Raw genomic sequence first — 14,801 nt, forward strand, 5'->3', positions numbered from 1 at the left:
TAGTGGGAGAGTGCACAAACTGGTCTTCATCTGGGGGTTTGCTTCTGCATCGTATGGGTCGTGAGCCTGTGCATGTCTGCATCCATAGGGGAGTCCTTGTGTTCTCGTGGCGTAGGGCTGCATTGACAATGTTGTGCTTATGTTAGTTATTGGTGGTAGTGTGGAGTTTTGCTCAGTTAGAATGGTTGGGATGTTAATGTTGTGCGTAGTTGGTCGGTGTGCTGTTTGCTGACATATGAAGAGTTTTACTAGGATTAGTGAGTGAGCAGGAGGGATCCTCTTACCAGAGTACATGGTTTAATCATTGTTACGCAGGTTGTTGGAATTAACTGATGCCCACTGTGTATTTTAGATATCCGCTTGATATTCTAAAGTAATGCATAACATACCGAATTGTGAGTTGTATATATGTACTAAAATATTTTACCTTGCCTTGAAATATTAAGTGTGCCTTAGTGCAGTAATGTAATAAATTAGTGTTTTTTATTATAAATTACCTGTGGGTCTTTTCCTCATCGGTTCTGCTGAATGTTAACTGTACTACACAGCAGTGCCCCCTTCCTCCTTTGAGCCTTGCTGCGTGATCAGTGCTACTTGAGAGAGACTTTGCTCTTTTGGGCTTGCAAATAGCTTGCCTATAACTTTACCTTGACTTTTCTAAATCCTACTCGAGGTAGTGACTTTGACAACCCTTGAAAAACCTGGAACGGCCCAAAAGAAATAAGAAACACTGAAGATCACCTAAAATTCAGGAAATCACTAAAAACCTGGCTCTTTAACACCACAGACTAAATCTGGAAACCAAAACCGAAAAAAGGACTAAGCCGGAAAGGACACAGACATCCGTGACTCGTGAGGGTAGCTCCCACTGCACCTGGACGGTTGACACCGGATAGTTTGGAACACAGGGGGCACTTACAGAGACTGAGTCAACTATCCCTGACAATCCCACCAACACTTTCGCCCGCCCCTTAGTTACCGCCAGGTACCACAGCAGTGTGGAATTGTCGAGATATTGGCAATCACCACACTACCTGAGAGGTTGATATAGGCAGGTGCACTGGCCACAGGAGTATGAAGGGAGGACAAGGGGAGCTATGAGAGAGCATGTTAGAGGTGGGGTCCAGAGGAGTAAGGAACCTTGTATACCATTCGGACCCAGATCAGGACAGAGCCGCATCAGGGGAGACTACACAAGCCGAGCGCCTCAACTCAGGATAGAGACGCAAACTAACCAACCCTACTAACAATTTCCCTTTCTGCATACACCTCTCAAACTCCAAACACAACCAAAACCTACAGCACAACAAACCGCATAAACTTCACTACATTGCAACAACAAAACCAAAACACACAGTCTTGCACAACAGTACACGACAACTACCGGCCGCAAACACCACAGGCCCAGCCAATGGACCCACCGGGCTGAGGCCGCCAACAGCACATCACTGCTCTCTTGCACTTTTCCTGCTTCCTCCCACTAACTCAACCTCCCCTCCTCTTTCAGAGCCGCCAGAGCGCCAGGGGACCACTCCGGTGGGGATAGTGCGCGGTACAAATGTCCTTTAACATTCACCCTTATGACACCAGTGCAGGGTGGACTCTGTCCCGTGGGCAAGTTTCCTGTATTGTTTAACAGCAGCGCTGATCACTTTACAGGAAAGTGCTGCAGGGGTAGCATGTGTCCCTTTTCTTTTTCAGTGTGAAGATTTTTTTTATAGCTTTTTGATGTACCCAGGACGAGCTGGTAGCAGCAGATTAAGTGCTACTGTTTTGTGTTATTGGACTTGCTGCATAGTTCCATATTGAGTACCATGTGCTCACAGGTAGTGCTATGCTGTTTCTGCCCTGCCCAGTCCTTTTTTCTTTGGCCTTCTTAGGTTGAAATTGCCATATAAGGCATTCTGTTTGCCGGAATCCTGCTTGGATTCCCAGTGAAAGTGTGTGTAACCTGGCTGAATATGGGGGATGGCACTGTCCTGTCCGAATCCACATTGCTGCCAGGAAATGTCTTTGGCTGGTCCAATGTGAAGCCATAGGCTGTCCATAATTGGACAGCCCTGACCAATTTAAATGGTACTGATCCTTGTCATTGGTTGGCTGGCGCAGCCCAATTTTGCGATGAGGGAGTCATGCTGCTGTTAATAAGATCATTGACTGGAGCCAAGACTCAGAGGAAGGGAAGAACCTTCATAGGGATTATATGAGCATGAAGGCCACTCCCTAACTCTCCCTTTCCTGGTCACGGAAGGTGTAGTTCTGGCCAGCATACCCCTCCCAGGGTATCCCCTAATGCGGTGGGATTTACAGAGTGCATCTACAAACTTGCTACTCAATTTTTAAACCCCAAACATGCTTTATTCTAGAACTGTTTGCAAACTGTTGGCTTTGGTAAACTTTGTTCTGAGGAGACCTGCAACTTCCTTCTCCCCAAACAGGAAGTTACATGGAACCTTGAGTCACTAAGCGAACGTACCTGGTCGAGAAGCATCGCCTAAGGGGTTAAGCTAGACCTGCCTTATAATTCTTAGGGAAGGCATACTTTTACTGTATTTAATGCAGTGTTCGCATTGTACTACTTTGTTTATCCTGCTCTATTGATTTGATTAACTTATTGTATTTCATTGGGAAATGTGGGGGACCATAAATTGAGCTCACCAATTGTGTACTTAGACTTAAGTGCAAATTACCCTTATCAACTAGGCCGTCCTCTCCACCCTTCAGCAAGACGGGTTCTGAAAATCCATCTTCCCACTAGGTTTAGGAAGATAATGCCCATCCTAAATCTAGGGCTGGGAAATGCCTCTCCCTCAGGCCCCTTGTACTTCCTGTCTAGTCCATTCTAGTGAAACTGAGGGTGGTGCACAGCTGTGTAAAGAGGTGCAGTTGAGCAAGCATTTTGCATGCTATTTGCGTGTCTGTACAAAGTTTTGGACAATCAGTTTGGCAAACAGTTTCTGGTATTGCGTCTTGGTGCTAGCCCATCTTTTAGTAATAACAGTGCTTATGACCACTGGATCCAGCATCAAGGTAAATTGTAAGACTGGTCACTCTTGACTTTGTAATAGAATGTGAATATTGGAGTAGCATGCAGAAGACTAGTGTAAGCCAATGTGTATACAAAATATCAAATGCACATCCATTTATTACAGTTGTGTAGTAAATAGTTTCCACAAGGAGTCTCGCATTGTAAAATTGGTAGTACTGCTGCTTTCAGAACATGTGAATCATATGCTTGCTTACCATGTATTTCGCATAAAGTATTCACATTGATGCTGGCTGGACATGGGGAGGCCAAACATCTGTCTAATAGATTGCACTTCAGGTGCAGCAAATAGTCTATTTCAAAGTCTGTAGGGATTAAACCCTCTTCATTTATAGAGCAGCATTTGATTTGTAAGGCCCTTTTCAACAGGTTGAAAAGCAGCCAAAATCTACAGCATCTAGATATCAGAGTGGATTTTTAAGGAAAGTTCGGAATAGTGTTTGATTGCAAATGTATCGAAAAGCTAGACTCGGGAGGTTGAAATGTTAGTCTGCAACCAATGTGGGCGGATGTGCCTCACATTGGTTTGCTTATGGGTATCCTTGGGTGTATACTGAAATTGTTTTGTGCCTTAGTGAACTGTTCAGTTTGCAGGTCTTGTTTCGTTGCATTAAATATGGGTGAAAGATGTTGCGTAATGGGCTCTTCATTTTTTTTTTTAACACAAGCTGTACACCAGGCGGTGGGTTTATTGGTATCCCTTACATTCGATGGGTGTAAATGGACATATATTTTTTTCTAGAGTCTAGTTTTTTCAGAGCTGTGACATTCTGCCGAACGTGGACTGGTAGACTGCGTGCATGTTTATGCTTCATGATTTGAGTGTTATCTTGTGGTCTCTAATACATTCCAATCCATTAGTAGTCATACAAACTATTGAAAACTCAATTAGATTGAGTAGAGAAATTAAGGCGATGACCTGTCAATCTGCATTGAGGGTCGGTTGATTTGTTACATTGCCTGTGGTCTTCTAGCTTATTAATGCATTTTAGTGTGACCTTATCGCTGCAAGTAGAACTGCAGTTTTAATTGGTTTGTTTTTTCATATTAAGCGCTGGCTGTAGCTGCTGCCGCTGCCGCCTCTGCTTCAGCTGCTGCCGTGGCAATTTCCACAGCTCAAGTTTCTGCAGCCACTCTACCGTCCTCTTCACAGCCACTTGCAACGCAATGCTTTCAACTTTCCAACATGTTCAACCCTCAGACGTAAGTATAAGTAAATGAATCCTTTAAAGTCATGTGATTAACACATTTGAATATATTTGAGACTCTATATTTGTTTTTCGTTTGCCAGTCTTATTTAATCCTCATTGAATAACTAATGCATGCATGTTTGAACATCTGAAGTCCTTCATGGTTATGTTTGGTTCACTAGTTTGTTTTCAACTGAGAAACCTTTCAAAGCTAACGGGAGCATTTAAGTTGTTGGTGGTGCCCTTTCTTAATTGGAGGGGTGCAGTTCTGCTGTACTGTGAGGATAAGCCTGTTGGCAAACATCATGTAAAACACCAGTTCAGAGTTCTATAGCTAGCTATTGTTTATAGGGAATGGGGAAAATCATGTTATGTAACTATTTGTGGCTATGTTGCTGCTAGCCTTTTCAGTTCCAAGGCCACAGATCCAGGTATATACACAGATCTTGTTTTATGAATGGTGTCTACTTTCCAATCCCACTCTGTTAAATGTGCCCATATTTCCTTCCAGCTTTCCCATATGTAGAACCTGGTAGTTAGACTGGATTTGTAAATTGTGGACAGATGTTTAGGATGCCACGCTAGTAAGAGCTGTAACCAAACCAATCAAGGTAGCATGAAGTGTGGTCAAGGCTAAGTCTCAGGAGAACGTGAGTGGGGTCCGGGTTCCACAATGAATCCACACAGTGAGCAGTCAAGGATTACACTTAAAACAGTTAAAAAAAAATATTTCGAGTGGATTGTGTCCTCCAGCATATTCCTCATCTTAGATGTATTCTATCCAGCTTGGCTGCTCTTAGGAAATTTTTTCAGCAGAGGGCGCCGTGCGTCGGTGGTCCCTCGAAGGCCTCCGTCGAGGGTGACGTCATCGGGTGTATAAGTAGCATGCGCGGCGCCCGTTGGCCTCTGTTCCATTTTTCTGCAGTTACGTTGCTTCGGACATTTGGCGCGCCTCGAGTTCTGTCAAGAAATATAATATAACGAAGAAGTAATTATGTCCTCGTCATCGACGCTGACCACGACCCCGAGATCGGGTTTTAAGAAATGCAAGTCGTGCGGCTCAAAAATGTCGATCACGGACCTGCACCGCAAGTGTTTGTGGTGTCTCGGGGAAGGCCACGACATGGAGGCCTGTTCGAAGTGTCAGGCGATGACAGGGAAGGCCTTGCGAGAAAGGAGAGGAAAGCTACAGGTAGGTCGGAAGGATCGAAAAGCCTCTAGCCTCGAGTCGAGACCCCATGGGGAAAAATCTCCTCGACGCAAAAGGCATCGGTCGAGATCCCGAAGCGATTCTCATCGCTCGTCTTCGTCAAAGTCGAAAAAACGACACCATAGGTCTCCCTCCACCTCGTCAGACGAGTCTCCGAAAATGAAATGCCCCACAAAACATTCGTCTACCGAAGAGTGGGAAGCATTCAGGATCAAAATGATGGAGGTGTTTGAGAAGGCAAAGCCTCGGTCCGCGCCTTCTTCTGAAGCCGGCCGGGAGCGTCATCGCTCCGACACTCGCGCCCGGGTGATTGTAAAAGGAAGGATAGGGAACCTTCCAGGACGCCGAGCGATAAACGCTCGAGTCGCCCGCTCGAGGTCACCGACGCCGTCTGAGACCTACCACACCTCGAAGGGGAAACCGTCGAAGGCCACCTCGAAGCAGACCCTGTCGACGACCACTGTCATTGACGCCTTTATCGACGTCGACGCCGAAACCCTCGGCGCCAAAGGCTCCAACCAAGCCAGGGAAGCCAGAAAAAGAGAAGGAAAAAGTTAAACATGTAATTCCTTCAGAGCCTGGTGCTACACCTCTTCCTCCTTCTCTCCCAGAGAAGGATTTCAAGCCTCTCCCTAGGAAGGAGTTTTTCAAATCCTTGACCTCAATTTCTGAGGAACAGGAGAGATCCGAGGAGGAAAATGTACCTTTTGGATTGGAGTATGGCTCCCCAAATGTCTCAGAATGCTTGATCTCGGAGGAAAGCAGAATGAGGGATTTGGTGGAGTCTTTGCACAATGCAAGTGGCATTGACGCCTCTCCTGAGAATGACTTCTGTAGACCAGATCCAGGAGAGCATGCCAGTCCATCTTACCGCCAGTTAATGACCAAGGTGGTAGATTACTTGGGATGGGCTAGACCACCAGCCCAATTCGTCCAGGACGATTTAACAAACATATTGGACCATGGTCCCTCTGAAGACCCAGTACTACCTTTTCATGTAGCCTTACAAAACAGGGTGGCCAAGAACTGGGAAACTCTGGATTCTATTCCTCCGGTAAATAAATCCCTCGCATCAAAATACCGCCCAGCCAGTAGCGACCCTGGCTATCTGTCAAAACATCCAACTCCCGAGAGTTTGGTCATACAGGCAGCCACAGCTTCCAACAAACTTGCGTACCCGTCTATCCCTCCAGACAGGGACGATAAGCGTGTGGATGGTTGGGCACGGAAGGTATATTCAGCCGGGAGCATGGCATTAAAATCTGCCAACTCCACATGTGCCTTGGCAAAAATTTCGTGTACTCTATGGGAGTGCATTGCTATGGCGGCGGAGCACATACCAGAAGGGGAAGAAAGGGAAGGTTTCCTAGTTATCGTTAGAGATGGAAAGGAGGCCATGCAGGAATCCCTTCAATCTGGATTGGACACTGCGGATAGTGTAAGCAGGTCCGTGGTGGTGGCAGCGCATCTCAGGAAAGGGGGATTCACGTCTACCCCTACCTGGACGATTGGTTGATCAGGGGGAGCTCTCCCGAGCAAGTCCTGGATCATCTGTCCGTCACCTGCCACTCCCTTCACAAGCTGGGCTTCTCCCTCAATTTAAAGAAGTCCCATTTGACACCAACGCAGCGGCTCCAGTACATCAGAGCAGTGCTCGACACATCCCTGGGGCAGTGTTTTCCTCTCCAGGTGAGGGCTCTTCACATTCAGCAGATGGTGCCCAAGTTTCAACTTGCCCAGAATCTCCCAGCGTCCTAGTTTTTGAGACTGCTAGGCCTAATGGCATCCTGCATTCTTCTGGTGCCAGAGGCTCGTCTGCGGATGAGATCTTTGCAGTGGGCACTCAAGCTCCAGTGGTCTCAGTCCTCCGGCAGGCTGTCGGACCCTGTTCAGGTGCCGCCCTCGGTCGCCCAGGACCTTCTGTGGTGGGCCATCGAAGGCAAGCTGATGAAGGGGGCCCCATTTTGGCTGCCCTGGCCGGAGGTGACGACCGTGACGGACGCATCCCTCACGGGATGGGGAGCTCATGCCAACGAGTTGACAGCGGTCGTTGGTCTCCGTCTGAGTCCAGACTCCATATCAATCTGTTGGAGCGGAGGGCCGTCAGGCTTGCCCTGAAGGCTTTTCTGCCGACTGTGCGAGGAAAGAGTGTCCTGATTCTAACGGCCGACACGGTGGCCATGCACTACCTCAACAAAAGGGGGGGGGTAGGGTCACTTCCTCTGTGCAGGGAGGTGAAGCAGCTCGAGTTCTGGGCCATCCAGCAGGAAGTTTCGATCTCGGCTGTTCATCTAGCCGGAGACGACAACGAGACGGCGGACGCTCTGAGCAGGCAGAGCACGATCTCTCACGAGTGGGAGCTGGCGTAGGAGATTCTCCTGGAGATCTTCACCCTTTGGGGGACCCCACAAGTGGATCTCTTCGCCTCCAATGTCAACGGGAAATGTGAAAGGTTCTGCTCGCGGGAATTTCCTCCAAAAGGAGCCTTAGGAGACGCGTTCGTGGTGGAGTGGTTATTCCCACTGCTGTACGTGTTTCCTCCAGTCCCCGTTATCCCGCAAGTACTGCGGAGGTTACGGAAGTTCGGTTCCCAGATGATCCTCATTGCTCCGGCGTGGGCCCGGAGGACATGGTACCCAGACCTTCTCGACTTGTCCATCTGCCCTCCACGTCGTCTTCCCTACCGAGACGATCTGCTCTCACGGGAGGGGGGTCAGGTTCTCCATCCAGAGGTCAGATCCCTCAACCTTCACACTTGGCTTCTGGAAGGTTGAGGTAAAAGTATTGGGACCTCCCTGAAGACGTGATGGAGGTGTTGCTCTCGGCAAGGTGGCCGGCAACAAAGTCTCTGTGCCGTTGGAGAAAGTTCTGCGACTGGTGCAGAGTTAAGAATGTGGATCCTTTGGAATGTGACATTCCCATGGTTCTGTCTTTTTTGCTTTCCTTGGCCCACAGCGGCTTGCAAGTGGGGACCATTAAAGGTTACCTGGCGGCGCTGTCCATATTTAAGTGCTCGTCTGAAGAATGTTCCTATTTTAAGATTCCATTAATTTCTCAGTTTTTGAAAGGGCTCACTAATGTGTCCCCTTCCGTCACCTTTTCTGGTGCCCGGTTGGGATTTGAACCTTGTTCTTAAGTTTCTTATGGGTGCTCCGTTTGATCCTTTACATTCTTTCCCTTTGAGACTTTTAACTCTGAAATCTGTTTTTGGTTGCGGTTACTTCCGCTCGCAGATTGAGTGAGTTACAGGCACTTTCAGTTAAGCCACCCTTCACTGTGTTTCATAAGGACAGGGTTGTCCTTAGAGTTCGTCCTTCTTTTCTTCCGAAGGTGGTTTCGGAATTTCATCTGAGCCAGAAGGTTGTTCTTCCGGTGTTCTATCCTCCTCCACATCCTGGTAAGGAAGAGGAGAGGCTCCATAGGCTTGATCCTAGGAGAGCATTGAGCTTTTATATTTCACGCATGTCCCGGGTCAGAGTGGACGATCAACTTTTCATTGGTTACGCTGGAAAGAGTTTGGGGACAAGCTGTGACGAAACACTTTGTCTCGTTGGATTATTTTAGCTATCTCCCGAGTGTTACCGCTTGGCGGGTAAGGACCCTCCGGCTGGCTTGCGGGCCCATTCTGCCAGGGGAGTGGCTGCGTCTACTGCCCTGCAGAGGGGTGTTCCTATTCGTCACATCTGTGATGCAGCCACCTGGGCTTCAGTACATACTTTTGTACGGCACTACTCCCTCGATTCTATCCGAGGGCAGGATCTGGCCTTTGGCAAGGCAGTCCTTTGTTCCGCAATTTAATTGGGCATGCTAAATTTGTGTTCTAAATTCTCTTTTGGGAGTCTGTCGTAGAAATGGAATGTGTCGGAGGACCCAATCCCCTCGAAGAACAAGTTACTTTCTTTCCTGGTAACGTTCTTTCGATGGGATGGTCTGATGTTTTCCATATCGCTACCTTCCCCGCTGCAGAATTTATTTTGCGATTGCAGCTTGCGTTCAGCAAGGCCTTGTGTGTCCGACTGGCAGAAAACTGGTGGCACACGTTCTGGGGGAAAAAAACTACAACTGAGGCTATGGGCGTCGTGCGGCCTACTTATCACATCGGGTGACGTCGGCCGTCTGAGGAGGTCCTCGGTGACGGCGCGTCGACGTCATCGACGCAGGATGCAGACGCCGAAGATTTTCCGAAACAGCACAGCTGTGGACATTACCTGTCATAAATATGGAATACGTCGTCTGACCATCCCATCGAAAGGACGTTACCAGGTAAGAAAGTAACTTGTTTGTCTACCTTCTCATGTAACATTTTTTATGTTACTCTTACTACAATTCATGGCCGGTGGCAGTGGTTTAATTTTCCTACCATTTTGCTTTTTTACCACAGGTTGAATGCTCAGCTGCAGTATTGCACCCATGGGTGCCCATTTTGTCAAACTGGCCCGGTCTTCTTTGTTCGCCATTTCTTGTTTGTAAGGTTCTCCTTGAGATTTACTCTGCGTGCCAAACAAGGTTTGGCCCCTTTGTTCGTTTTGTCTTTGGCGGGATTCACTGTCGAAGCCTGCCTCTGGCTCCAGCGTGTTTTGCAGGGCAGGCTGCAAAGGAGGTTCCCGAAACTCACTGTGCTTAAGTCTCCTTGGTTACAGGAATGCACCCAAAGGTGATTGGCCGGCTGTCCTTGAGGACAGCCACCCTGCTGTGCGAGTGACAGGCTGCGAATGAATGGGAGAAACTTGCATAAAAGGCGAGGGCTTTTGCAAAGAAGGCAGTTGACCACTGGACGAACAAACTGAAGAAACTGGAAGAGAAGCTTGCTTGCATCTTCTTGGGCTGGTGAAGCCCTGCTGCAGTGCTGAAACTCCAAATTTCGAATTGACTAGAGAAACCCGTAACATATGACTTCTTCCCTTGGGGTTGGTGGGACCGACTTTAACCCCAAGACTAACTCTACTGGAACACCTCTCCCTACTGGCTGCACTTCTTTGCTGCGGCTGGAACCGAGTGTCAGGGAACAAGAACACCTGGAATGAGTGCATTGCCTTTAAGCCGGTCCCGAGCTCCAGGAAGATCCTGAGACTCCCTCAAAGCAGGACGACCCAAGCCTGAGCCACCTCAACGAGAGTGCTGGCCCCCAGAAGCAAGGGGAAGCCCACAAGGTGTCCAAGAACTGCTTAGGGGCTGTTTGGCGGTAGCTGTAACAGCAAAGTGCCGCTGATCTAGAGTAAGTTCATTGCTGCCGCTGACCTTCAAACCGTAGTGCAGGAGTCCCCATATGTCCTCCCTCTTGTCCCCACGACTGAGGCCTAGAAACAACGGGATCTGCAGGACTACAACATGAACAGGAGCCAGCTGGAACCTTATCTTCAGACACGTGTAACTAGGAGTATTGTTTGTGTGTAGCTTGCTTGCTCTCCCTGGAGACTTACATTTGCTGCCCTTTGCAGAGTTGCTTAGATCTTTGCTTTTCGCAAGCCTCCCAGCTTGTGGACCAACAGGTGATGCTTTTTACTACAAAACTCTAACATTGGGCAAGACTTTTGTGCTATATTCAAGAAGTGCCTCAGCTTCCCTAGACTTTGCTCAATTGACATTGGCTGACCTGGCTCCCTGTAGACTCCTTTTACCCTCTGACTTGGTGTTTCTGTCCCTCAAAAAGTCACACAAGTTACTTGTATAGCTGAGAAAAGGTTAACCTATATTTCATTGGGGGGCTTGTAAAGTACTTACCGAGTTGGAATGTTTCCTTCCCTAACCTTTCCCTTTTTCCACAACTCTAGTATTGCATTTAAGTTTAGAGTGATATAACAATGTCCACAGTGGCCTAGCAATTGAAGTCACTTCTGGGGGCATGGAGGGTGTGTGTGTGTGTTTGATATCCCAAAAGGGTGTCTACTGGCTTAACTGAAGGAGTTTATTTTTGGAATGTATTTTATTGCTGCCAAGTGCCCTTTCTAAAGAAGGATTATTTTAAAACTGATTGTTTAATTAATAAATAATTAATTTAACAAAGAAACATTGAGTATGTGTTATTTCAATACCTGTCACTACGAGTCTGTTACAAACCAACAGCTCACATCGACTCTTGAGATAAGCCTGGCTGCTCAGTCATGCCTGTACCAAAGGTTGGGTTACCTATTTCCAAGAGGACAAGGTTGGTGTAGTCTCACAGGGTTACTACATACAATCTTGCCTAACAGGGCTGATTGGGCCTTAGATCCTCCACTCATCCTTGTGCTTCTGCAGGGCAGAATCCATTTTATCACACGTTTATGGAGTGTTTGGGATTGCGCTTGACTTAATTTTCCTGCTTGGCGTTAACATTTTCTTTGTTTTTATTTTTTTCACCTACATTGCTCTATTTATTGGAGTGATCTGTCTGTCATTAACTGTACCTTTGCACTACCCCATATCTCCATAAGTCTGCCTTACTGCTCAGTCTGTTACCCTATCAGAGGTTGACTAAACCAAAGTGTCATGTCCCCTGTTAACTGTCTAAGCTGGCCTTTAGAACATTCCTGCGGCTTTCATTATCTGAGCGCTCTGTGGGGTCCTCGTGGCACCTTTCTTGCAATCATTTAAATGGATAAAACACAGGTGTCAATACTTTAGTCCTTGCAATCTTAACCCTGATTACTTATATGAATAACAGTTGTGCCATCAAGCAAACCCCCTTTCAAATCGTTTTTTGGTGTCTTAGTCTTAAATGATGTATTACTAATATGAGAAAGTTGAAATAAAGTATCCAAATATTTATTGAATGTAACTAACTATTTTACAGAGAAGAGGAACCTGGTTGGGACACAGAAATAAAAGATGATGTCATCGATGAATGTAATAAGCATGGTGGAGTCATTCACATCTATGTAGATAAAAGTTCCACTCAGGTAGGTTACGTTACTTAGAATTTTCTAAACTGCAATTGATATGCTCCTCTGTGGATTTTTAGAGCAGTGGTTTTCTGGGAGACTTGCATTGCAATGTAGGTGAACAGAACAAGATGGGATTGCATTTGCCAAGGCAACTAGCCAACACAGAATTGCCTAAAATTATTTTTCTTAAACAGCCTACACAATGTTTAATGTCCTTACGGGATACTAAATTAGGCTAGAAGGTGGTTGGGAGTCTCCTGGCTTTAGGGGGGACTCAAACTTGGGTGAACAGGCTGTCGTTAACTTCCATTGGCTTGCCTAATGCTGTCTGAGTTCAAACAAGGGCGTCTAGGTCTAGTGTAGTTTTTCGGGGGTGAGGGAGTGCCCAAGTCTAAAAGATAAAAGTATAAGAGTAAGGCTTCCATACGATAAATACACATTTGGCAAGAAACTGCATTTGTAAAGCACAACTGTACCAATGTCTAAAGGGGGTGTTTGATGCTGACTCGCAGCAAGTCAAATTTCCTAACTCCCTGGCTTGCCTAGTAGTGGCGATGACGGCAGCTCAGTGCAAATGGGTGGGGAGAAGGGCATTTGGAGGCTAAAAGTCCTAATCAGTGTGTTGGGGGAGTTTTCCTAGAGTCCCACCTTGAGTTAAGACGTTAGTAAACTAACATAGCACTGGTTTGTAGATCCCCCTACTCTTGCTATCCCTCTGTACTACTGCTGGAACTTTGGCATAGTGGTGTTGGGGAGATTTTTAATTTCAGTGCTAATTTCCTCCCACCTTAGCAGCCCCCCAGCTCTTTTGCTCTATTTGGGACATCACTCCCTCATGTGTTTTTCCCTAATAAGTATTTTGTTTTCACTGTTTTTGGAATCTGACAAACTCCATAGGAATCTACTTTTTGTACAGTGAAACACAGCACCCGCCTTGCAGTGTCACTGAGAAATCCTTTGGATTTCGCTTGAGGTTTAAATATCTTTTCCTGGGTGAACTACTGTCCCAAAGAATAGTAAGATGAAATTGATCTTACCTTCTCCAGCATGCGGTCTGGCATGGATTCACATGCTCATGAATATTCCTAGTCAGGACGGGAATCCTCGGTAAAAGAAAAGTGTTTCACATTCACTTATAAAAATGTCTTTCAAATGGATTGTGTCCTTCCACGTATTCCTCATTTTAGATATTCGTATTGCCAGCTTTGCTGCTTCAGAAAGAAAAATTCCACACCACAGGGCGCAGTGCTCGATGTCGGAGCGTCTATGTCCCTCAAGGGCTGTTCGGCAAAGTTTGTATGCATTACCCTCTGGGCCCACTACACACAACTAGAACTACAGGTGTAAGCAAAACCAACATTTGATATAAGTTAATACCACACAGTTTTTGGTAGTGAATTGAGCAGCCAGGTTTATCTCGAGGGAATGTAGCTTGTAAGGGTGTTACACGAATGTCTACAATAGCAAGTATTCAGATAGACGCTTTCTTGGGAAAACAATTATTAATTTCTCCAGCATGGGGTCTGGCATGGATTCACATGCTCATGAATATTCCCCGTCAGGCTGGGAATCCTCGGTAAAGAAAAATCAGTATCAGTTTCGTTTCTGATCTGTCTTTCGTAGTAGTAACCAATCACTGATCTCTGCGTCATACTGACCACAGCCAATGACTGCCATCTCCCTAAGCCCCGCCTCTGGCAGCCATCTTCAGATTTTTACCGCACGTTCAAGTGTTGGGAGTCCTCGTGCTTAGCTCTCGAGCTTTTGCTGCGTTTTCGCGCTTTTTCAGGTGAATTTTCACATTTTTCGGTTAATCGAGCCTCAAGCTCCACCGTTTCTACTCCCGTTAACGGGTACCCTTTGCGGGATTTTCCTACGCCCCTCAAGGGTGAAGATTTTGTCGAATCAACCTTTTGGAGGATTCCAGAAGATTTGCGGCCTACTTCGAGATGGCCCAGGACGCAAGTTCGTCACCCGGACCCAAGCTGTTTTGCAGCTGCCCTGGATGCTGGCTGCAGAATGTGTTTAAGGAGGACGAACATTCGCGATGCCTCTACTGTCTTCATGGGGACAAGACTCATGTAGAGAAGGACTGCCAGTTCTGCAAGAACTTGTTATAGCGGACCATGAGGGACCATCGATCCCGTCTCGCCAGCGGGTTGGAGAAGGGCTCAACGGGTGAGAAGAAGAAAGGGTCCGAGCGGGCTTCTAAGTCCTGTGCGGGCGCCCCGGCGACGGGGGCCCAACACCAGGCCAAGCGCTGTGAGTCGGCTGGCTCCGGGAGCGCCGAAAGGTCGGGCTCTTCGGTCGCCAGGCAGGGCGCACCTTCCCCAGCACCGTCAACCACGAGCCAGCGCTCCGGTTCGGGGTAGAGGAAGTCCGAGACACCGGGTAAGCTTCGGGAGAAGCCCCATCCGATCTCGGGAGAGAGGAAGCGAGGCGTCGCCCCTCTCCTCCCCCTAAGGAGAAGGCCCGGGACGCACCGAAGGTGG

At 47.4% G+C, this 14,801-nt stretch overlaps 1 protein-coding gene across 4 annotated transcripts in view; it reads left to right on the forward strand.

Moving 5' to 3' along the window:
* Positions 1-14,801, forward strand: part of RBM39 (RNA binding motif protein 39) — a 446,237-nt gene that overhangs the window by 352,504 nt on the left and 78,932 nt on the right. For all 4 annotated transcript variants that reach the window (XM_069652240.1, XM_069652241.1, XM_069652242.1 and 1 more), the window contains 2 exons: positions 4,099-4,249; positions 12,219-12,324. In XM_069652240.1, coding sequence (XP_069508341.1) covers positions 4,099-4,249; positions 12,219-12,324 — 257 coding nt within the window. The remainder of the gene's footprint in view (positions 1-4,098; positions 4,250-12,218; positions 12,325-14,801) is intronic.

Source organism: Ambystoma mexicanum, chromosome 3p (genome assembly GCF_040938575.1).
Source record: "Ambystoma mexicanum isolate Mex_15411 chromosome 3p, UKY_AmexF1_1, whole genome shotgun sequence".
NCBI classification, from domain to species: Eukaryota; Metazoa; Chordata; class Amphibia; order Caudata; family Ambystomatidae; genus Ambystoma; species Ambystoma mexicanum.